Here is a 26040-nt window from a genome sequence, read left to right on the forward strand (position 1 = left end):
AGTCATCCAATTCCTTGCTCACCTCCATGTACAGTCTATGACCTAACTTTCTTAAAATCCAAAATCTGCCAGATCTCAAAAAGAAACAACACTCATTAAACGTACCATGGTGTAGTCTGAATCTTGTTATCACAGTCTTCCAAGACTGACTTTGGGAAAACGACTGAGGAATCTTTCAGATGTTTGTTGGAACCAGACTCTGGTCGTGGAGGAAGCATTTTCTCCTCTTCCTCCTCAGTCCAGGTAGACTGCTGGCTATGAAGCGGCGGACCGTGGCAGTTCTGGAAATCGCAGCGGTCCTCGAGCTCAGAGTTCAGCTGCGGGCTGGCCGGGCTGAGGTTACCTGACGAGTCAAAGCGACTGCTGCCTGCTGGACTGTAGGCAGAGAGTTTTTTTATTTTAAAAAATGGGAGTTGTGCTTTGAGGAAGCTAATTAAAGCCTAAAAGAGATTACGGAGTTTCTTTGCTTTTTTTTTTGAAAACTCTGAATGAGGGTTAAAACTGATTCTGGACTAAAACTATACAGTTAGCAATACAACAGAGCCTGAATCTAGAGGTACGTGAAATGAGGAAAAGCCACGAAGGAAGACTAAAGGGGTTATGGTTCATCTGACAACTTTAAGGAAGCTGAGGGTAGGGATTCCACAACAACTACTCCAAAAGAAGACTAACGTGCACAAGGGCCTATGTACTGTAGGTGGGTAATAATAAGGAAGTAAGTCCTGTGTAGGCCCTGAGGCCTTTGCTTATCTCTGGATTCTGTAGCATCTAGCAGATGAGAGTCTACGATTCCCACTGAACGGATGACCATTCCGATGCTGATTACTTCCCCAGCCAAAGCCGGTACCCATTCACGGTTGGGTGAATTGAGACCATGTAGATTAAGTATCTTGTCCGAAGACAGACAGATAGAAAGAACAAGATTTGAAATGAAGTCTACATATTGTCAGGCCAGCTTCTTATCCACTCATCCACCTGTTTTTTTGGCTTCTTCCATTTGGTTTCACCACACCAAACCCAATACTGAAGCACATGTAACATGGCACCGGTGTTAAGATGGATGACCTTCCTGATGCTACTCCAGATGCACACTGTAGAAAAACCATTGCAGGGTTTTAAGTTTGAACCCATGACCTTTTTTACTGGGAGGCTGTGGCACCATGCTACCATGCACGATAGGTATAAACAAACTCTTCAAATAAATACTTGAAGTTTCTAGAGTTTTGCTGTTTCTGCACAACTCAAACATTTTGAGGAAACTGAATAAAAATGTTAAGTTAAAGGATTCAAACACCAAAACTTTAAGTAAACATGGTTAACTCAACATCAATGAGCAAAATACTACAGAGTCCTAAAGGTTTGAAGCATTTTGCACAGTGCAAGTAGCCCAGTCTCACGTTTTTTGTTTTTTTTTTGTGCTCCCGTGACGAAATGAGTCAAATTTTCGTGACGGGTTTTTTTTAACTCACTATTCCTAACCCTATTCCTACCCCAACCCTAACCTTAACCATAACCTAATCTTACTCTTTCCCCCCACCCTAACCATGACCACCCCAGCCCCTGGACCCCCCCCCCCCCCCCCGCGATCACGGAATGAATTATAATGAATTTGTGCTGCCATGACAAAAATGAGGCGCTTTTCGTCACAATATCACGAACCAATACATTAACGTATATTTCGTGCTGCTGAATCACAACTTGCCATGAGACCAGGTTGCTCCAAGAGGCATTTAGGTACTGAGTCAAAGTCTGATTAGAATCAAACAATAAAAAAGACAACTATTATATGTGTACAGAGAAAGCCAGCTGCTGTGGACTAATGGTGCTGATCATGTTGCTGTCAGACCAAAAAGTTGATGGATCAGTTCCTAAGTTAAGTCAGAGTCCCGTTAAAGCACAGTGTCTCACTACGAGCACCACGACCAAATCTAGACACGTTTAATACCTTTAATTAATCAACAATATTATTAATGAGTCCAACGTACTTAAAAGTATTAACTTTATTAATTATTAATCTACATATTTTATTTTAATTGAAATAATTGTTGATGCTTGAATTTATTATTTTATTGTTGCCTTAATCAGTTTGAAGTAGTCAGTTGCCTCCTGTCTGAGTTTGGTTAAAATGCTGCTGATAACAACCTGTACCACTTGGTACTTTTTTCTAACAATCTAAGAAATTGGCCAGTAACTCAATGTACGAGGTCTATTAGATAATAAACCGACCCTTTTATTTATTTATTTTTAACTATATGGATTTGAATGACGTGCGATTACACCAATCATGCTTGAACCCTCGTGCGCATGCGTGAGTTTTTTCACACGTGTCGGTGACGTCATTTCCCTGTGGGCAGGCCTTGAGTGAGATGTGGTCCCGCCCTCTTGGCTGAATTCCTTTGTTTCACATGCTGCTCGAGACGGCGCGCGTTGCTTTATCAAAATTTTTTCTGGACCTGTGAGGAATATCCGAGTGGACACTATTCGAGAAATTAAGATGGTTTTCGGTGAAAGGTTTAATGGCTGATGAGAGATTATGGGGTGTTTCTGTCGGTGTAAGGACTTCCCACGGAGCGGGACGTCGTGCAGTCCTCCCAGGCGACGTCGTCTGGCTGTTTCGAGCTGAAATCATCCTAATTTAAGGCTCTGTTGACCCAGGACGTCGTCAGAGAACAGAGAAGATTCAGAAGAGGCCGGCATGAGGAGTTTATGCGGACATTCCACTGTTTAAGGACAATTTTTAATGAAAGACGTGCGCGCAAATTCGCCGAGTCGTTTCCGTTACGACTCGGCGAATCTGTGTGCGCTGCGACAGAAAAAACACCTCCGTGTTGAAAACCATTTGTAAAATTCAGGTGGCTTTTGATGGCTTTCAACAAGTGAGTAACTGAGAAATTGTTTAACAGCTTGGGCATGTTCCAACTTGCCCGTTAAGGTTTCCAACGGAGGTGTTTTTCCTGTCGCGACCCCCCGCGGTCGGGTCCGGCCCGACATGCGACTCTGCCCGCACGTTCTTTCATTACAAAATGTCCGTTAACAATGGAATGTCCGAATAAACTCCTCATGCCGACTTCTTCTGAAAGTTCTCTGTTCTCTGACGACTTACTGGGTCCACAGAGCCTGAAATGTGGAAGTTTTCAACTTGAAACGGCGAGACGCTGCCGCCTCGTAGCGCAGATCGCCGTCAGGCGCCGTGGGTCGTTCTTACGGCGACACTACCAGACCAAAATCTCTCATCGACCGTTAAAATTTTTACCGAAAACCAGCTGAATTTATCGAATGGTGTCCACTCAGTTGTGCCTTACAGTTTTGAAAAAATTTTGATCAAACAAAGCAGCAGTCTCTGAGCCATTCCTAAACAATGAAAAAATCGACGAGAGGGTGGGCCACTCCTCACTCAAAGACTGCCCACAGGCGAATGACGTAACCGACAGGCGTGAAAAAACTCTTGCATGCCCACGAGGGTTCAAGCATGTCTGATGTAATCACACGTGATTCAAATCCATATGGTTTTTGAAAAAAATAAGGTCGGATACTTTTCTAATAGACCTCGTAAGTATTCACATGTTCACAGAACTGTGTTGTTGAGTGGAGTTTTAATCCCAAGAGTAGAAACACTGGATCAGCCATGTTTCTTGTTTAAACTTGGTGTCTGAATGCTTGAAGGCCTTCAGGTATCAAGTTGTGATTTTTTTTTTTTTTTTTTAAGTGGGAGACTCTAATGTCCCACTTTTAATGAAAAGTAGCAACACTCACACCTGATCAATATGGGCTGATTAAACTCATTACAGGCTGACTGATAAGGGGACTGCTAACGAGCACAGTGCTCTGTGTTGTAACAGGCGGGAATTGCTGGGTTCAGGCCAAATTGCTCCTATACATTTTTTTTCTCGTGTTCTCATGTCCAGCGAACCTCTGGGCCAGCTGTGGCCATGCCAACGTAAATCAGAGTTTGAGTCGTGTAAACAAATTGGCTACTGAAGCTGAGGAAATAATTTAGATAACTGCAGGAGGGTTTTATGCAAAGCTAATACATTATGACCATTTATTTATTTATGTATTACACATCCAAAAAATCTCAGAAAAACTGTTAACCACCGTGCTTCAGTTCCAAACAGGTGCAGAATATTTAAAACATGATCATGTGTATTTTCCAAGTACTCATGATTATGTGTGATGACACCATATTTTCATTCAGAGGTTTGAAGACTAAATTCTAAACATAAATATCAATGTCCGTGTTCAATCTGATTTGCATATAATTAAGTTACATATCTATAACTTGTGGGTTTTAGTGAAGTCATACTTCTTGGCTTCTTGTGTGAAAACAAAATGACTCAAAACATCAACGATACACCCAGTTTGTGTCCTTCTCATGTCTAAATCATGTTTTTTTTAAAGGTTTAAAATATAAATACAATTTAAAGTACATTGTAAAATCTTCAAATTGATCACCAATACTTTATGATACATATTGAAAGGTGATATAAATTGTTTTTCTGCCAGCAGATGTCACACTAACACCAGCATTTCAAGACCTAAACAATGCTTCCCTACTCGGCCACTCCTCCTCATCCCGCCCTCATTCTTGTGAAGAAGAAGAAATGCAAGCTGCACCCTTTTATCAAATCAAAAGGCTCTACATGAGGAAAACCCAGAGACATGCTGAGCTCAGTCTGACCATGTTCTTGTTCACAGGTATTTTTAACCCCTGAGCATGGTTTTTGGAGGAATTTCTAGAATGCTGCTATTGCCCGCAATCTTCAGTGCAACAGAAACATGGTGAGTACTAGTGTCTCTTTATATGTAAATGATGGGAGGTGCAATGGATTCACAGGAGAGGAGATACATGCACTAAACATGCTTGTGCTATGAAAGCAAAGTAGAGAAAAAGTACACACACAGAAGGAGAGCCGTTTCATTTTCTGCACAAGACACCATTAAGCCAAGAATTTTTTGTTGTTTTTGTTTTTTTTACAGCTGTCGGTTATTAATGTTTAGATCACCTTTAACTTTTTCAAGGCAAAAGAGTCATTCATATTTTTCCATAATATCAGGGACTCACAAAATATTACATTGATTGCAGGAAAAATATATTTGTGACAAAAAATTGTGGAACTCTAACTTGTTAGTTAGCACTAACAACAGCTGAGCGGGTCAGATGTAGGCCAAATACAGACTCTGCAGATTCTGGTTAGAAGAAAACTAGTCTATTGCTGAGGCATAGCTGTGACATCTGCATTTGGCCACAGCAGATAGATGAAAGGAAACAGCTGAAGGCGGAGCTACAGCTGACCCTTCAAGGGTGTTGGAGTGCTAGACACTTCCAATTATATATAGTGCATGTAAAAATGAAAGCACTAAGTGGAAGAGTAGGGAAGGGTTATAAATTTGTCAACATTAGCATACAAACTGTACTAGCCTTTTTGCAGGTTCCTTTGTCACCGAGCCCTTTGGTTGGTCTGTGTCCAAATCTGCATGCAGAGTCTTAGGCATGTCAGCTTCACTCTTATCCACCTCCTGTGGAGTGACCTGTACCTGAGATTTATCAAAACCTTCCATAGAAGCTGAGTAAGAGGGGAGGCCAGACTGCACTGACTGAGATAACGTGTCACAGCTGTCGGTTTGTGAGGTTTCTGACAGTCCCTCAGTGACACTGGCATCTGCACTTCCAGTTTCTCCAGAGTCTGGAGACAGTTTCTCAGAATCTGGTTGACAATATTCTTCCGTGGATTTTGCAATTGGAAACTGGGAGTGGGCTCCAACTACAGGAGAGCTGGAGTCTGTTTTGGGTGGGTCAGAGCTCCCAAACATAGAGCCAAGTTTTATGCCAATCACAGTTCCTACAGATGGTGGATCGTGGTTTCCTACGGACTTTTCATCATGGAATACAGCAGCTGAAAGGCTTTTAAAACCAGACAAGAGACCAGTACTTGTCTGTCCTGAATACGGTATCTCTGCTGTAGTGTCTGAACATGGACCAGAAGCAAAAAGGGTTAGAACGGATGATGCACCTTTAGTTGCTACAGACCTTAACCCTAATTTAGGACTTGAGATTTCAGACACGCGTTCTGGATCTGTAGTTGAAGGTGGTCCAGTTTCATTGGTCAGTGTAGAACAGTGCTCCTCTAAAAGCACACCCATTTCATCATGACCACAGTCTTTCTCAGATAAAGGAGATTTCATGGGGAAATGTGTCACAGAGTCATCTTTGTTTTCTCCGTGGGTCTGTTCCACTTCATAATCACCATTTTTTTCACTAAGGTTATCTCTGGACAAATGGGTATTCTTGGCATCCGTCATTTCAGTGTCGTCAAAGACGTCTCCTTTTGCAGGAAGGTCTTTACAATCCCTTAGTCCAGGGTCTGTTATTGACTGTTCTGATACCTCAGGATTATCTGTGTCAGGACTCCTGAATATACCAAATAGGTCACTGGTCAGGGATTCTGTAGTTATGTTACTTGGAAACCTGAATAATGAGCTTTTCTGCTCTGTTTGTGGCTGAAGAGGAGCAGATGAGCCAAAAATAGAACCAGATGAGCTTGTGAAAAAGCCACCACCCATTGGTGATTTATTTGGGGTGTTTCTGGTAGAAAACATTGACATAAAACCAGAAAATGGAGCAGTTTCAGAAGACCTCTGTGGTCCTGCCTGCCTCGGTCCAACAATTTTTGGCCCTGCCATTCTTACTGCCCCTATTTGTGGCCTTCCCAACATTGGTGCTCCCATTCTTTGCCCAGATATGCCCAGGCACCTTATGGATTGCTGTAGTGGGGGGGGTATCGGTCCCGATAAAGGACCTTTCAAAGAGTCCACAGCTTTAGACATCATCTCTGGTGAGTCACTGCCAGCTTCAAATTTTTCACCAGTTGAAGAGACCAGCGCAGCAGAAGGAGTACCTTCATGTTGTTTCTCCAATCCAGTGGCAGGTTTTGTGCAAATTTCATCCAATTCAGCCTTAAATGTACTTTCTTCTGAGATAGATTTCAGGCCATCTTCAATAGTTTTTACAAATTCTTTATCTTCACCCTCTGCCTTAACTACAGCCCCCAGTGATTCCACAGCAGGTTTCACTGCTTCTACTGCCACTGTAGTTACAGTTAACGATTCAACACATTTTCCCACTTCTGCATTTGCTGCTTGATCCTTGACAACATTGAAACCTTCTTGAGTTAAACATTCAAGATCTGCAGCTGTTGTTTGTCCATCAGGAAACTTTAGAGGCTCTTCAGCTGACTTTTCTATATCTGCAACTGGTTTGTTTTCTTCAGCATCAACCTTCAAAGACTCTTTAATTGAGTTTTTGGAATTTGCAACTGCTGTTTGTTCTTCAACATTAACTATCAAAGCCTCTTTAACTGAACTTTGAATATCCCCAAGTATTGGTTGTTCTTCAGTTGCAAGTTTGAAGGATTCCACGGTCAGCTCATGCACATGTGTATCTACTGCTTGTTCTCCAGCATCAACTATCAGCACCTCGTTAATGGAATTTTCAATATCTGCAGCTGCTGTTTGTTTGTCAGCATCAAGTATCAGAACCTGTTCAGATGAGTTTTCAGTATCTCCAAATCCTGTTTGTTCCTCAGGTACAAATTTTAGAGGTTCCTCTAATGACTCTTCCACATATGTAATTACTGCTTGTTTTTCAGCATCAACTATCAAAGCCTCAATAATTGACTTTTCAATATCTCCAAGTTCTGGTTGTTCGTTTGATTTTTCTACCTCTGCAGTCACCATCTCCACTACACTGCTCCCTTCCACAAACATATCTGCACTTGTGTTTTTATTGATATAGTCTTCAATTCTGTCTGCAATAAAGGTTTCCACCATGTCTTGAGGTTCTTCTGAAAGCACAGGGCTTCTTTTGGTAACTTGGACAGTTTCATCACCTGTGCTCACGAGTGCATTTCCTGATTCAGCATCTCTTTCCATAACACCCACACTGGATTCTGTATGTTTATATTCTGGTGAGATAACTGACTGCACAGCATTCTCTGTTACAGGTGGCTGGACAAGTGTTTTTTCTTCTAGTGGTAGCTCAATGGTCATATTTGGTGTGCCCACTGTGGCAGTTTTGATAATGATTTCTGAATCAGTATGGTGACCTGATTGGTTTGTTCCAGACATTTCACCTGTTTCTCGTTGAGGATCTGTTAATAAAATGTCATTTTCAGTGGTCTTTTTGGTGATATCCTCCATTAAAGTTTTAACACCTTTGCATACCTGGTCTACTTTGGATTTCACCTCGGAGGTTGGTGTAGAAAGGCATGCAGGTGATGCATTTTCTATGGTGGCGTCAAAATTATTTTTTGGTTCAGCTTCTGTTTCTGAGAATTTTGAAACACCACTCCTTCTTGGAGGATTAATTATTTCTGAATCAGGTTCCTCCATGAAAGAGAAGCCAAATAAACCAGCACCAGGTTTGGATTTGTTACTATCAGAACTTGTACCAAGTGAGAACACTGAAGGAACTTTGAAAATACCCTCAGCCTCAGGTGATCTACAATCTGTTGGTTGGGCTGGTGACCCTTGTTGGTTTGGACCACTAAACACAGAGAATAGTCCTTTTCCTGGTGGTGCAGGTGTAGACCCTGATGTTGGTGCTTTAGGTCCAGTGGGCACCTGGGCACTAGGGCCTCCAAACCTAGAAAACAACCCCCTACCAGGTGTTTCTTTATGTGTAGCAAGAACAGGGAGAATACCATTAAATAAAGATGATCCAGCTGAGAGACCTCTTGGCATTGTCTGACTCCCAGGATGTTCTTTAGAACTGGCTGTTTGCTGAGCTGCAGGTCCACTGAACATTGAAAATAGGCCTTTGCCTTGGTGCTGTTTGGGCTGAGAACCTCTAGGCTGCACACTTACAGATGGACCTGATGGACTTCTTGAGTCAGGTGGTGGGTGACTGACAGAGCCACCCAACATGGAGAATAAGCCTTTTGACTGGGGTTCTTGTGGGGTTGATAGTGGTGTCCCTCTGGATTCAGGTAAGGATGTAGTACTTGATCCACCAAACATATTGAGGAATCCTAACCCAGAAGGATCTTTGGTTGATGAGCCAGTAAGAATGCCACCAAGTACTAAAAGTCCAGTTTGTGAGGAAGTCTGTTGTGAAGTTGGAGCGGAACCAGTAGGAATAGAAAACAAACCTTTCCCTCCATTTCCGTCAGGTTCATCAACTTTGTTAACTAAATCATCTTCCTTGGAGGCCACAATTTCCTCTGTTGGAGGTTCAACAAGACTGAGCTCTGCAGTAGATACAGCATTATCACTATAACCCTGGTCATGATGTTGTTGGACTCCTCCAGGTGAATTTGCTTCTGGGATTGAGGGCACTTCTTTTTGTGACAGCTGTTCAGGAGAAGTAACTTCAGGCAAAGCTTTGTTTGAAGTTGTGTGCTCACCCTTGTGAGACACCACGTCAGTGGACTTCACTGGTTTAGGTGGAGTGATAGTATCTGGAGCTGATGAGTTTTTGTCTGTCAAAGACTGCTTGAATGATGAATCACTAATTTCACAGGAATCTGCCTTAACTTCTAACACACCAGCTTCGATGGCTGTGGTTTCCTTAAACAGGCTGTTCTGTGCATTTCCACATGTGGCATCTGCTGCAGTCTGTATGAAGGAGCTTTCTATTGTGTCTATTTTGATGGTCTCTAACTCCATTGAGGGTTCTTTGATACTGATCTCAGTAGTCTCCATATACTGTGCTACATGATACTGGGCATCTATTTCACTCGGTAAAGGACTTTTACATTCTGCTGATTTTAGTAAATTAGACATACAAGACTCAGAATGATCGACTTCTGCAGACAGTTGAGTTGTGCTATTCCCATTAAGTCCATAGTCACTTGTCTCTTTTTCTGGTGCTTTAGAGACAAAAATATGGGGTAATCTAATATAAGGTCTTGGTTCAACTGGCTCATGTTCTGAATAAACAGCTAGAGAGTCTGAGCAAGTAAGTGCCATGTAAGGTGAACTGGAAGGCTTTGTTTTCTCATTAAACATGGCAGGTGTGTTTGACTCCAATATAGTCACATCTTTTTGATTATTAAGTTCCAACAACGGTTCAGTGACATGGACCGAATCGCCTTTTCTGAGAATTCCTTTGGTTCGTGTCCTATCCAAAGGATTCCCTTTGGAACAAACAGGTAGGGACAATTCTGGAAGAGTTTCCTTTTTTGATACATTATAAACTTTCTGGAACTCTGAACTGGAGTTCTTCTGATCACCAACAGGTGTTTGAATGCCAGAAGATACCTCTTGAGGTAGTTGCATGGTGAAAGTAATTTCATCTTGCATTTCAGCAACACAAACTGCTGGAGCATTTGCCTCTCCAGGACTGGAGTATGCAAAAGAAGCACTAAATACAGAGACTGTTTTATTATCAGCAGCATGGGCTAAAACAGGAGTCACTTCTGGAGTACCATGTGTAAGGACATCCACAGATGAGGTCCTGCATTGGGTCTGCTCAGGCATGACTACAGCCTGTGTAGTAGTAACAGGAGCTTGCAAACCCAAACCACTAATCAATAAAGTCAAACATTTATTAGGTGACAGCTGAACAGATGCTTCAGTTAGAGATATATCTGGCCTCTCTATTTTAGATCCAGGGCTCTGGACCCGAGAATCAGCTTTTACTTGCTTTGGAGGTGTTATGTCATCTTTTCTGGTGATTTGTGATGTGATTGCATTAATCTTTGATACAGAATGAGGTGAAGCTGCAGTACTGGTGTGCTGCTGTAGAGTATCTGGAGATGGCACATTCTTTATTGAAAACTGAATGTGTTCTTCATATTTATCTGTAATTTCAATATTTTGAACTGGGTCAACATCGAAAGACTGTGAGGAAGGACCAATTGTGCAACTTTCATACTGCTGAAAGATGGAAGAAGACAAATTTGGAACACTTGGACACTGCAGAGTAGAAGGATTTTGGAGTCTAACATAATGTTGCATGGACTGCTCAATACCTGTCATTGTTTCTGTTTCAGGTAGTGTTTCCTCAGTCATCCCACAGCTGTCCACAGTTTGCTGTATGATTAAAATTTTGGTTCTTGGGGTACCATCATACTCAGCACTTGCATAAGATGCTTCTAATTTTGGAGTTTTTGACTGAGATTTACCAGTTGAACCACTTTCAACACCAGGTTGTTGGTGCAGTAGGGCCGGGACATGTGTGCCGCTAACCTGTTGGTGCGCAATACTTGGTGAAAAAGGACCAGATGAGCTGTTCTGAGTATTCTGGGGTGCAAACCGCTGATGGGGCTGCTCATTCATTTTAGGAGATTCAAGAGCAGAAAATGAAGACTTTCCAGATTCTTTAATCCATTCTGATTGTTTACTAAAAATTGTGCCAAACTGGTAGATGGAGTCCTCCCTACAGGGTAATGACTTCTGTGAAGTTGAGGTATCATCTGCAGCCATCACAGGAGAAATAGCACATTTATACCGCTGATAAAGATTAGGATGACTTAGAGATGGCGAAGACACAAGCTTAGTGGAAAGATCTGTCACATCTTGATTAGTAACAGATTCAGTTTGAGGATCAATACTTAGATCAAAAACATCACCATGTGTTTTCTTTTGTGATGCCATTTCAGTTTTCCTTCCTTTAAACGCTTCTTTATTTGCATCAACATTGGTGAAATTTATGGGCCAAACATCTTGTACTTCAGTGAGATTACTCGGCAAATTAGATGTATTTAACGTGTGCTTCGTGGAGAAGTCCACTGGCTTATTTTGTGGGTTTTCACTCAAGGCTGGCCTTTCCTGTTTTAGGTCTTCAAGTGAGTGAAGTTGCCGTGTCATTTTTTGATGCCCTAGCCGTTGCTTATATGCAGATTGCTCCACAAGCAGCGGAACACCAACAGAACCACTTCTTGTCATACGCAGCCTGTTTGTGATTAATGGCACAGCACAATTTGGCAATGATTCAACAGTTTCAATTTGTTTCTCTTGTTGCTTTGGAGACATGTCCAGGTAACACTGGTTAATGTTGGCTGGTGATGATGGTTTTTGATATGTTTGATAGTTTTGGACTGAAGCCCCACTTCGAAATTGCTGTTGTTCCTGCATTTCAATACCCATATGCTGCCTTTTAAGTTGTTTTTGGGTTGGCTGCGTTTCCACAATTAGTGGAATACCAACAGAATCGGTTTGTAAATGCACACATCTTGGTCTTTTTGTCCCTACCAGTGACAAAGGATGCAAGGAATGTAGAACTATTTCTGATATGTAATCCTTTGTGGACATGTCTAATGAGCCTGTTGCCAAGTTTGCAGGAGCTGTAACACAGGGGTATGACTGGATAATTGACTGAGGAGTGCTGCCCACTTCATCCACATCATAGCATGACACTGCAAAACAGCTAGAAAGAGGTTGACATACAACAGGAACGATAGTTGTATCCATAATTTGCAGTTTTTGCACAGACAAGGTTTGAGGCTCTTTCTGGCACCCAATTTCTTTGGGTCCTTTTCTAGATAATTTGTTGTGGAGAAATAATGATTCATTGTGAGAAGACCCCGATTGTGGTGATTGTAGTCCAGCCAACTGACCAAAAAAAGACGCCTGTCTTGGTGAAGATACTCTGCTGCCATCAGCGGGAATTTGTTGGTTTTCAGCAGAGGATACTGAGACAGATTTCCGTTCTTCAATGGGTAGAAAATGATCATACTCTGATAGATGACCTTTACATGACAGATCAATAGACTCATAATGAGAAAGTCTTCTCTGTTCCCCTTCAGTAATTAATGGTTTCCTCTTCATCAGTGGCAGTGCTTCACTGTCAACATTGTTCTCTGGTACAACAGACTTTTGAGAAGGCTGGACTGTCATCTTAGCAGACATGTTTAATACAGCTTTAATAGAGTTTGGTGGAACAGTAACCTTGTGATTTTGCAGAGACTTTTCAGTGGACTGGCAGGAAGAAGGAGTGAAAAACCCCTTTGTACCATCACGAAGAGTCTGCTGTACAAAAGTCCCTCCAGATAAAGGCAAATGCATCATCTGGGCACTTTGATGCATCTGCACGTTGATGCTGGAGAAAAGGTTCAGTTGTTGCAGCTCCTGTTGTGATGTAGTGGATATACGTCTGGAAGATTCAACATTTGAGGATTCTTCATCAGCATGATGGAGACTAAAACCTTTACTGTTAATCTGGACTGAAGAACTCCTTGTGGTTGATGATAATCCACTACTGTGAGAAGTCTTTGTTGTAGGGGATTGTTTTGCTAAAATGTCATCTGCATGCTTGCTGAAGACTGCAACATGGCTTAGGTGTGTCTCAGTTGACAGAGAGGTACTGTGGGATGCTGGTGGTGTCAGAGGTTCTATAGTTTTCTGTAATGTACCCATAACATTACATTCTGATGTAACATGCCAATCAATTTCATCCTCGTCCATAGATTTAGTAAGATCTACAGCAATCGTAGTCTTGTCAGTCACACTGAAATTTGCATGAGAATTCATCTGCTTTTTTGCTTTGAATTGTTTCAATTTATATTTTGTAAAGTCAACAACTTGATTTTTCTCTTTTTGCGTACAATCCAGATTATCTGCCACAGCTTGTTTTAGATGATTGCTTTTATTAACTGTAGCAGAAAAATCCAGAAGTTTATTGCCTGTCTGACAGTCAACAGGAGCGCCACAGCTGTGAGATTTTTTGTATAGATAGGCTTCACTGTACATCCCCGAGCTGGCATTTTGGATATGCAGCTGTGGTCTAGCTTCCTGAGACGACCTTTGTGGCTGCGTTTGAGATGAAGATGCTGGTGGCTTCACTGCTGAGGTACGTCTGACTTTGTCTGGGTCATAAACCCCTGTGACTATCATCTTTTTTTCGTGTAACACTTCTCTGGGTGTGCTAGCCTGCGACGGTTGTCTAGCAAGTTGAGGTCTCTGTGGCAAAACAGACTGTCCTGTTGTTGTTGCAGTACATGTTGAGGGCAAACTCCTTATGGATGTTTCCTTCGATGAAGGAGCTGATGATGCCTTACTCACAGTTGGTGGTGTAGGCAGTTTCCTTCCAGACTGTGCAGGTTTTTGTATTTTTGTAGTAAATGGGGTCTCAGGAATACTTTTGGACATAGTACAAGTGTCTGAAAGTTTGTCAGATACTGATGGAGAGCCAAGAGGTCTTGAGATCATCAATGTGTCAGCTTTGCTTGCATTAGACTTACATGACACACCAGACAGTCCTCCTATGTCAGAAGATGTGGAACCTGACTTCTGTTTAGGCTGATCTACAGCTGTACCATCTACATGAGCAATTCGAATTTCAGGAATTGACACCCTGGGAGCCAGGTTTTTTGAGTAACACCTTTGAGAATTTGCAGGCGTGGATGAGGGTACCAAGAGATCTTTTAATTCCTGATCCTTCCAGTATGGTCCTCCACGCTCCACTTCCATTGACTTCAATGTGAGATCAGCTGCCTGCAGTGGCTCCTCATCATGCTGTAATTTACTTTGCACGGATTCTACTTTAATCTTTTGCAGTTTGTGAATAGAGAAATCTACAGGCTGCTCTGCTTGAGAGGATATAGATTCATGAAACATTTGTGAGAAGCTTTCTAAATTCATATTCATTAATTTGTCACCTTTACCAAGTGCAGATGTTAGGTCCATGGGAGGATCTGAGGGAACTACCCTGCTGTTGCCTTGAACACTGACATCAATATTCTCAAAAAGGGGAATTTTGAAACCATAAAGGGTTGCCCTTTCTTTTAGGATGCTAGAAATATTCTCTGTGATGTTTTCTAGAGTTTGTACATCTTCTGATACTGCATATGCATAGAGGTGACGGCCAGCTCTATCAGTTAAAAGGGAATAAATGAATTCCCCATCTGTATAGACATAATAACTGCAATTGCCACTTTCAGCTGGCCACCACAACCCTTGCTCCAGTAGAGAAAGCCACTGGTGGTACCACTCAGAGTTTTCAAACAACATTTTATCATAAATATCCCTTGCATGTCTTGCTGACTGGCTTAAATCCATAGCACCGCGACTTAAATCAACTGGGCCCTTCTTTGTGGCAAGCGTTTTTAAAAATGCAATTGCCGATTTCAAATCAAACGATTCCTCTTTTAAACCACTACCAGCAACACTATTGTCAACGACTTTATTCAAGTCTTGTTCTTTGCATTCTGTAAGTGACTGACATCTTCTCAAACTCCTTTTCATTTTTTCTGTAGACAGATTTATCGCACTACTTCCAACAACCGAAGACTCTCTGTTCTGATTAAGATCATTCAGATGGTCACAGCTACTCCAGGTTTTTTTGTGGCTGCAGGTCATGTCAAACAAAATCAGCTCCTCATCCATTTCAGGAAAGCCAGTTTGACTCTCAAAACATTCAGCAGTGGCATTGCTCCAAGGATGTGTGGGTATATTGAAGTCACTGAGGTCCATTTCTTTGGGATGAAGACATATGTAGTTCTCCCATTGGGGATCCATAACTACTGGTGCTCTATGCCCTTGACAGACCTCATAGTTCCCCTGAACCTGAGCAGCAAGTGCTTCAGAAAGGGCATAATAATTGAGCTGCTGCCAAAGCAGTGCCTCAATGAGACATTGATGCTCATAGAGTTCTGCAGGAATAATGCCATGCTCCGTAAAGTTGTATAAAAGATCCTTGTAACCAAAATGTTCTGCTGTCCCATACAAAAGACGCTTAATTTCTTCAACATAATGTTGTGCGGGGGGAATTGCAGGGTCTTCCCAAAACTGAGCTTGTGAGGGTTCTTTACAAGTATCAACAACTGGAGTAGCTGTAGTTACAGTTGCTTTGAGTGAAGCTGTACCCACAGATATATCTTCCTTACTTATTGGTATTGTACACTCAAGAAGCCCTTTTTCTGGCTCCTTTCCAGAAACAGAAAGTTTACCATCAGTAAATCCAGCTTTGAAAATGTTTAAACTATGAGATGTACCACTTATGTTGGGTTTTGGTTCCCCCTTTAGCTGGGAACCTGGTATCTGATGTACTTTTAATGATGATTCATCTTTAGCACTCAAAAGGTTGGAGAGGAATCCTTTGTCTTCTGGACCTTTTAAATCTTTGTCAGCTGCAGTGCCTTTGCATGAATGCAACTCCGCTGGCTTAGCTCTCTGTATCTGTGGCTGTCTATGTCCTGCATGTGGATGTTGCTGCCTTGGTGTTTGAAAGTGCTCCTGCTCAGCAGATGACTGTTCCACAGTAGCTGAAATTTTGTTTAATAGGCCAGATAATATTCCCCCTGATTCAGACTGAGCTGAATTTTGGGCTGCATTCTCAAAGGTTTGCCCCACTTGAGTTAGTTGAGATGACTGTTGTTCCTGTGGTGCATGTTCAACAAGCTTCAGGAACCCTGAAAGCAAGCCACTATTTTGATTAGACTGTTGGGTTGTTGTAGGACACAGACCTGGTGTTTTTGCTGTGTGATGCTGTTGTTGCCGTGACGTCTGACTAAACAGACCAGAAAAGAATCCGCCTTGTTGATTGGGCTGTGTTGAAGGTTGAACTACAGACTGACCAGGTCCAGCCACCTTTGACATACTACTTTGTTCAGGCCCACACTGGGGTGTTGATTGGTGTGGTGCATTTTCACTGGGTGCCAACTTATTTATAAGGCCTGACCACAGACCACCCTGCTGTGGCTCGGGAGCAGCAGAAAGAGGTTGGGAAGGTACTTTGTTTTGTCTCTGCAGTAGCTGTTGAGATTGTTGTTGGTTTGAATGAGTATTAGGTGGTGGCTGTTGAGCTGGAGTGGTAAGAGATGCTGAAAATAACCCAGAGAGGAAACCCCCCTGTTGATCTGGCTGCTGCTCTGGTTGATCATTCACTTTAAAATGTTGGCTACCTGCAGCTGTAGTTTTACTGAACAACCCAATGAACACCCCTCCAGTACAATTAGAGGGCTCTTGTTGAGGGACTGAATTTTGCTGTTGAACTTGTTTAGAATGTTGCAGATTAGACTGACACCCAGATGAATCCTTCTGTTGCTGATGCTGCAAGGGCCGGGCTGGGTTTCTGGAAATGCAGTCTCGGCCTCCTGATCCTAGAAGACTAGAGAAGAACCCTCCTTCTTGATGTAACCCCTGTGGTGTTGGCTTTCCATCACTCCCTTTTGTATCAGGCTCTGCCTGTGGATGACTGGGAGTACAATTAGGTTCAATAATTTTGTTAAAAAGTCCAGACAACATGCTGCTCGACTGTTGAGTTTGTTGAGATGATTTCATGGACAAAGGCCCTTTTAGAGGCTGAGAATCTCTTTCTGTGAATTTCAACAAATCCCCAAATAATCCACTCGATTGTGTCATTGTTTCTTTTGGAGGTAGCGTCTGTGCTATTTGTTCAGCTTGTTGCATTTGGGTTGGTTGTTGATCTGAGGTTACAAGTTGTCTTGTGCTTTGACTGACATTTTTATTAGGCTCTTCTGGAACAGTCTCATTTAGGTGGGACTCTGAAATGGACTGAGTTGGCCGAGACTCCACTACTGTGTCTGTAGCTTTTTTTAAGAGTCCAGATAACAGTCCTTCAGTGGGTGGCCATGCTGCATTTGGCTGCTCTTGACTTTGGACAGATTGATCATCCGGTAATGTTGACAGTGACTGATGTGTAGGAGCACAAACATTATTCGAGGCAAATTTTAAAAATCCAGACATGAGTCCACTTGATGGCTGTGCTGAAGAACCTTGCTCCATTTGATGAGGTGGTTGGGGAGTTGATGAAAACAGGCCTGAAACCTGTCCACCTTCCTGCAGCTCACTACTTCCTCCATGGCCTTTCCTGCAAATCACACTTTCGGTTGATTGTAGTTTCAACAAGCCGGATAGAATGTCTTGAGGCTGTGAGGACTGAAGTTCTGGGTTGGCTCCTGCTTCTTTTACAGACTTTGCAAGACCTTGGTTTTCAGGTGTGGCATCTATTTCAGGCTGAGACTGGACATCTGCTTTGGCCTGGGAAGCTTTATCAGACAAAGTTTCCTCTGGAAGCATTTGTTCTATTTTGCAAGTAGTGTTCTCTATGTTTTCAGTTTCAGTAATTTGAACACTAGGTTTGGTGAGTGTAGGTATTTGTGATTTTGATGTTACCTTAGCAGGCTCATTTGAAGTTACCCGAAAAAGGTTTGAAAACCAGCCAGTTTCTGTGTTTCCTTTTGGTATACTTTCCATAAGTGCAGCACGGTTTGGCAAAGTACTCCTGGTGGGAATGCGGGATGGACTTGGCTGGGATTTAGACTCATCACTGGGCACAAACTTAAGAATTCCCGAGAGGACACCTCCTTCTAACTTTGGTGGAGTTGTGGAAGAAATATTTTCAGAAGAGAAAAAAGGGATTTTAACTTTTGTACCTAAAAACAAATCGTCTGCAGGATTGGTATCACTCTGTGAGGACTTCTCATGTGGAACTTTTGGTATAAGGGTAGCAAGAGACTTCTTAAGGGGGCTGAAGAATCCCCTTTCCTCTGCACTGCGTTCAGATAATGCAGAGGTTCTTTGCTGAATATCAGGTAGCTCGCCAGAAGACTCGGTCTCTGGTAGAAGCTCCACGGACCCACTTTCAGTTTCTGTCAAATGATCAACTGATCCACTTTCTGAACTTGGTCCATTCTCAGTAGATAAATGTTGTTCCATTTGTGACCCATCTCTACTAATACTGATGTCACTATTCACAGTCCCATGCTGAAGTTCATTCCTTGCACTAGAGGCATTTTCTTGCTCTAATAGCTGAAGTGATGGGTCTCTAGATGGTGGTGTACTGGAAAAGAGTCTCAAAGGACTAATCCTTCCTAACATGGATTCAACCACTGATGGGAACTGGTTAGAAGAGGATGCACTGGCTTGTGTTGTCTCTCTCTCTCCTTCAGCTTGATGATTGATTTCAGGAGTTTGAAAAGGCAAGACAGACTGCAGGGAGAACTTTTTTTCTGTTGTGGGTTCCTGAGAGGCAGGAGGAACAATAGCCACTGGAGGTGCTGTACCACTACTTTTAGGAATGAAGAAAAACAGTTTTGAAATGCCAGATTCAGGTTGTGAAGACACTTGCAAGGTAGATGAATCTGATGCAGCAGTACTAGTGATTTTTGTGGTTTCAGTATGAAGATTTGGAATAAGAGAAACCAGTTTTGAAATGCCTGATTCAGGTTGTGGACACTCTTGAGAGCTAAGTGGTTCTGATGCTGTCATACCAGAGGTGGTTTCAGTACTATGTATTGGAATAAAGCAAAGGAGTTTTGAAATGCCAGAGCCTGTTGGCATTGGCTGAGTTGTTGGTGTTGCTTCACCATTTTCAGTCATTTCATTGCCAGGTCTGGAGACTTCTGTTGTACTAATTATCACATTCGTGATATCCTTTTTTCCAGCTATGCAGTGTTCTCCTCCAAGATCTTCTTGAACATCTGGCTTTGCTTCCTTGACCTCACTTGCATCTGCTTGCACAACTTTGGCATCAGTTGGTAGTGCTGGAAGTTTTCTTCTAGCTGTTTTAGGCATTGAATCATAGTTTTTGATCTCTTCCTCTTTTACAGTGAGGTATTCTGACACTGAGTGAACTAAGCACTGAAGTGCATCCACTGCATTGAAATAATCCTCATTTGGTCCATCCACAGGAGACATAGGATCTTTATCTTGGCCTGCTTTCTTATTGCACATATGGTGTTGCAGTCTAAAAGGCAAAACATACTTTCCAGGATAATACAAATTTTCACATTCATCATTTGCATCCAACCCACTGAAAGCCAAATCATCAAATTCCTCCTCTGATCCAAAGGAATACTGCATCTCATCTAAGCCAATCGATTCATATTGACTTCTGGCCCTGATTTGTGCAGCCTCTTCCTCAGCTGCCTCCTCCTCACAAAAAGCTGCATAGTTCTCAAGTGTGTCTTCTAAAGCAGTTTTGACCCACAGTCTTGTCTTGTATAGTAACCCTTCTTTGTCTATCGGTTGTCGAAGCTGTTTGACAGAGGGAATTATATCAATTTCAGGTGGGGATGATTCATCCTCAAAGCTGCCTGCTTCCTTATAAACTAGCCGAACTTCTCCACTGCCAATGCCACAATGTTTTCGTTGTTGCCCCTCATTCAGCTCCTCTGTATCCTCAGGAGACAGTGCAGCAAATTCTACTGTCTGGTAGAACCTGCTACCTTTGGACTCATACGGACCATCACTGATACGGTAGATGATATTTTTATCTTCATCCTCACACAATTTCTGCTCAGCATCCAAATAATCGTCGAAGATGCGTGAATCGGGCACTTTATATTTCGTCTCCCAGTCCTCCACGCCCATACCTGAATCAACAGGGGTCATTGTGACCCGGGCCTTACTGTCTGATCGCCTGGAGTCAACAGGAAAGAGAGAAGTGCCATGGAGGAAGAAAGATTATGCAGAGAAAGCAAAAGAAATGAAAGCGTTAATAACAAATCATGCAAAGGTGTCCATGCAAACAGAAAAAAGAAATCAGCAGCAAAAACAAAGCCATGCAGACAGATGTAGAATGAAACAGTCTGCACTGAGAGTATCAGGTCTCATGAAAAATCTCACACATCTGTAGTTGTTCAAACAGGTATAAAATAATTACTATATATATATATTTTTTTTTTAATTTATTTATTTATCACAATGGAAAGAATCTCAATGTTTTCTGAAACTTTGTGCTACTTCCCACAGCAGCCTTTGAAGCAGCTCTTAAACCTTTACCACATCTACTCATAAATGTTATGGTATTTATAACACACCAGAAGTTTGACCACAACAATTGATTAGTTTATGTGTCATCCTGCTAAAAAATAAAGTGATGTGAATGAAAACACAAGCTTGGCAAAAAGCTGAAATCTCAAAAGAAACCATACAGAAATTAGATTCGGATGCTGGTCTGATTCAAATTTCAATCTAATATACAGTGAGGAAAGTAAGTATATGAACACCCTGCAATTTTGCAAGTTCTCCCACTTAGAAATCATGGAGGGGTCTGAAATTTTCAGCTTAGGTGCATGTCCACTGTGAGAGACATAATATAAAAAAAATACAGAAATCACAATCTATGATTTTTTAATAATTTATTTGTGTTTACTGCAGCAAATAAGTACCTGTGAAAATCAATGTTAATATTTGGTACAGTAGCCTTTGTTTGCAATTACAGAGGTCAAACATTTCCTGTAGTTCTTCACCAAGTTTTCACACACTGCAGCAGGGATTTTGGTCCACTCCTCCATACAGATCTTCTCCAAATCTTTCGGGTTTGGAGTTTCAGCTTCCTCCAAATATTTTCTATTGAGTTCAGGTCTGGAGACTGGCCAGGCCACTCCAGGACCTTGAAATGCTTCTTACGGAGCCCCTCCTTAGTTGCCCTGGCTGTGTGTTTAGGGTCATTATCATGCTGGAAGACCCAGCCATGACCCATCTTCAATGCTCTTACTGAGAGGAAGGAGGTTGTTTGCCAAAATCTCGCAATACATGACCCCATCCATCCTCCCTTCAATACGGTGCAGTCGTCCTGTTCCCTTTGCAGAAGAGCACCCCCAGAGTATGATGTTTCCATACCCATGCTTCACTGTTGGGATGGTTTTCTTGAGGTTGTTCTCATCCTCTAAACATGGTAAGTGCAGTTGATTCCAAAAAGCTCTATTTTGGTCTCATCTGACCACATGACCTTCTCCCATGCCTCCTCTGGATCATCCAGATGGTCACTGGTGAACAGGCCTGGACATGTGCTGGCTTGAGCAGGGGGACCTTGCTGCCCTGGAGGATTTTAAACCATGACACCATCATGTGTTACTAATGTAATCTTTGCCTGTGGTCCCAGCTCTCTTCAGGTCATTGACCAGGTCCTCCTGTGTAGTTCTGAGCTTTCTCAGAATCATCCTTACCCCACAAAGTGAGATCTTGCATGGAATCCCAGACTGAGAGAGATTGACAGTCATCTTGTGTTTCTTCCACTTTCTAATAAATAATCATAAGTTGTTGTCTTCTACCAAGCTGCTTGCCTGTTGTCCTGTAGTCCATCCCAGCCTTGTGCAGATCTACAGTTTTGTCCCTGGTGTCCTTAGACAGCTCTTTGGTCTTGGGTATGGTGGACAGGTTGGAGTGTGATTGATCGAGTGTGTGAACAGGTGTCTTTTATACAGGTAACAAGTTCAACCAGGTGCAATTAATATAGGTAAAGAGTGCAGAATAAGAGGGCTTCTTAAAGAAAAATTAACAGGTCTATGTGACCCAGAATTCCTGCTGGTTGGTAGGGGGTCAAATACTTATTTTATGCAATAAAATTCAAATTAATTATTTAAAAATCGTACATTGTGATTTACTGATTTTTTTTTTTTTTAGATTATGTGTCTCACAGTGGACATGCACCTAAGATGAAAATTTCAGACCCCTCCATGATTTCTAAGTGGGAGAACTTGCAAAATCACAGGGTGTTCAAATACATATTTTCCTCACTGTAGCTCAGATCGAGTCCAATTCTATCGTCTGTGTAAAGATGTGAGTGAGATCAAAGCGACTCACCATCATCTCTGCTCATGTCAAACAAAACTTCATAGCAAAAACTGGAATAGTCATAGTACAGAAATTCATTTTATATATTATTTGTCACAAAAAGCATCACTGACTCTGTTAGTCGTTACTTTGCTCACAAATCTCATTTGTGCAAAGCACTAGCGTGTCTGACAGAGGAACCACTCGAGGCAGATTTATCACTGTATTTCTTAATGACTGATTTCACCAAACTCTACTTGGGTACTTGGAAAAAATATTTTATATTAGTTTTCAGACTTTTCAAACCCTAAACTGAGAAAGTGATGATTTTTTTTAAGTTACGTTAAATTGGGTGAGAACCATATGAGCACATTGGAACGTGACCCAAACACATCGTAAAAAATAAAAATAAGGTTTTCACAATATTTTTCTCATCACTTCTGCATTTTACCTGTGACAACACCATCAGTGTGTGTTGGTAAGTAGGTGCATGATGACGTCAGTTTGAGAGTTTGCAGTACCAAAGTTGGGCAAAAGGCAGACTTTTTTTTGTTTAGTTTTGTGATGAAATCAGACATTTTTTTAAATATATGGAGTGGTAGGCATGCCGAGGAAGTACAGCGCTTGTGCAAAAATACTCATGTAATATTTGATAGAATTCGGATTATGTTGTACTGTAGCAACTTGTTTTCATTTGTGATCATTTGATTTGTTTTTTTGTTTGCTTGTTTATTTTTTGTAAACTAAAAGCCAAGGGGTGAGTATATTTCTCAGTATTTTAAGTATTTAAATTACTCCTTGAAACATTATCCTTAAGCAGAGCTGGCGTGAACACAAATGATCTACAGAACACCTGCTGTATTTGGATTCCCTTGTTGTAAGTGTTAAATGTTCCCAGTGTGCGAGTGCGTGTGTGCACGGTTACCTGAGTCCCCTCATCTCTCTATAGTCAAGCTCATAACTTTGCACAGAGTCAGAATCTCTTGACAGGGCCTGCTGTTGCGCCCTGTGGCCTATAGGGTACTGGTGCACTGACGAATTTGTCTGGGCAGTGCTGTGGAACCGTGGAGGTCTGTTGCCAGTTTCACTGTCGCGGTCGTCCACTGCACTATCGTGATCATCAAAAGCTGGATGAAATGACACCAACAGCCCAGTGAACATGGCTGTTATACAGTTTGGATGTCAAGACTTTCAAATTATGAGCTTGCATTGCACACATAGCTCCCTCTTGTGGTGCATTAGCAAAAAGCAGGAGCATCAATGCCACGTTGATTCAAGAAAAACAAACTTTAGCTTGATGAAAACAAATGGTACCATAAAGACAAAGGGTCACATATGACACTTTGCTGATGGTGACATACAAATGTGACACTCAGACGAGGAAGACAAAACACACAGACTAAAAAGGAAATAAACATGAAGGTCTAATTTGTGACTTTATCATCAGTCAATCACAAATACTGACCATTATGAGCTTTTGTTCAAATCTGTATCTCAGGGGTCACCAACCCTGTTCCTGGAGAGCCCCTGCCCTGTATGTTTTCTATGTCAACCTACTCAAGTCACACCTGTGTTTTTTTTAAAGTGGTGTCTTCCAGCTCTTGATTGGCTGAGCACACCTGATAGTTAACTGCTTGGGAGTGGATCAGGGACAGTTAGAAAACATGCAGGGCAGGTGCCCTCCAAGAACAGGGTTGGTGACCCCTGGTCTAATCAATACAGACGATGGAAAAAAAAAATACAACTACTGTACGTACTCTGCTGATCACTCCATCCAAAATAAGTCCAACTGCCTGGAGGAAAGTGTTAAAAGGAATGAGAAAAAGTGAATTCAATAGAAAAATATCACAGCAATGAGTAAAAGTGGTGCCAGAAGCAGCAGTACAAATAATGTAATGGGTGAAATCTAATGACTAAAATCAAATGATTATGTGATGAATCCTTGTTGTTTATCTGTTTACTGTCTATCTTTTTTCCTAGGGTGTCAAAACCCAACCCTTCATTTGTGTCATGACACCTGGCTAAAGGATGAAGTAGGAGATTGCCTGTTGGAGTCAAATACAGCGGGGATCTTGTGTGCCCCGTGGGCGCTACTGTAACCATGAAGGCCCAACAGGAACCCTGAAGATGAGTCGACTAATGGGGCTCTGATGAAACAAGAAGTCCTGCACAGCGGATCGAGTGGAAGAGGTAATGATGGCTTGTCAATTTATGCTAGTCCATATGTGTAACTCAAGAATTTTACTTTACCGGTTTCACAATCAACAACTTTCATGAGATAGTAGGCCAGTCTTCACAAAAAACAAATGGCCCCATACTGTTCTGGTGGTGAATTGTATTGCAACACCAACCAACCCCGACAGGCAACTTTGAAAGATTCACGACTGTGTTGAAACGATAGCATGGTCACAGAATTGTGGAGTAGTAGAAACAAAAAATGCCTTAAACCAACTGCTGTGAAGGCGGATGAAGACTGCAGCAGGTCCTCAGAACCTGATCACCTGAGATTTTCCAGCCATTGGACCAGGCTAAGGATCTGTCAAGGACCCAGTGGTGGGCACAGATAACAAAAAATTAAGTCGATAACAGATAATCAGATAACTGAAAAGTTATCTTTGATAAAGATAAACTGATAAACCACCCAAAAATGTATCGGAAGTTACAGATAACTGATAAATTCCAGTGTTGTCTCTGGTACATTTGCAACTACTAACAAGCTGAATTTGAGTTTTAACACCACGATCGCTTTTGGAAGCGATATAAGACTCAAACAATGAGTCAGCATTTCTATGTTTGAACATGCTGCCCCCTGCTGGAAGCTACATGGCTACAGCACAGAAACACCCTGAGAGCAGTCACAAAGCCAGCTCTCCACCAATCACAATGCCCCGGTCAGGCGGCGGTCTTGAAAAATAAAGGCATCCTGACTTATGGTTTTGTGTGAATACGGATAGAATAACTCCATTAATGTCAATTGTGTCATTTGTACAAAGTTAAAATATAACATATATCTTTTAATGTTGAATAATGCACTAATTCTGAGGTTTTGTAACACACACAGACAGATCGCAAAGGATTCTGGGTAAAATGTGCCTCTGCTAAACACTGATTGGTTCAATCATTCATTATGTAAACCAACACGTTAATGTGACATGTGTCGTGTGTTGGTGTTTACAGATAATTGAGATAAATGTGCTTTTGTAAAATATTCCATTTTTTATTTGTAAAAACAGGCATTTTTACGGAGCCATGGAAGTGTCATCGCAAAATGTTTTACATGTGGAGAGAATGTGCGCATGTTTTATGATGTTGTAAAACGTGCTTTACACGGTGCGAGATGATTTTTCATGCAGGAATTTTTTTGGACCGAGTTTCAGGTTGTAGTAACACGTGCACTCAATACTGACACATAAATGTTGGCTTTACACTGTGCAAGAGAATTTTTTGGACCGAGTTTCAGGTTAATCGCGTGTCCTGCGTCGTGTAGTGTACATGGAGTAACAAGCTGCGTTTAACATCTGACGACCACCTCCTGATCGCCAATTGTATGGTCGAATGAAAATCAAACCTGTTTGATAT

The 26040-nt window shown here is 41.8% G+C and overlaps 1 protein-coding gene across 1 annotated transcript in view; it reads right to left on the reverse strand.

Moving 5' to 3' along the window:
* LOC117511182 (protein unc-13 homolog B-like) overlaps positions 1-26040 on the reverse strand; it is a 422327-nt gene that overhangs the window by 270125 nt on the left and 126162 nt on the right. Inside the window, exons 8-10 of the mRNA XM_034171173.1 lie at positions 24219-24254; positions 23387-23588; positions 106-375 (exon numbers count right to left, since the gene is read on the reverse strand). Of these exons, the coding sequence (XP_034027064.1) occupies positions 106-375; positions 23387-23588; positions 24219-24254 (508 nt within the window). The remainder of the gene's footprint in view (positions 1-105; positions 376-23386; positions 23589-24218; positions 24255-26040) is intronic.

This window comes from Thalassophryne amazonica, chromosome 5 (genome assembly GCF_902500255.1).
Source record: "Thalassophryne amazonica chromosome 5, fThaAma1.1, whole genome shotgun sequence".
NCBI classification, from domain to species: Eukaryota; Metazoa; Chordata; class Actinopteri; order Batrachoidiformes; family Batrachoididae; genus Thalassophryne; species Thalassophryne amazonica.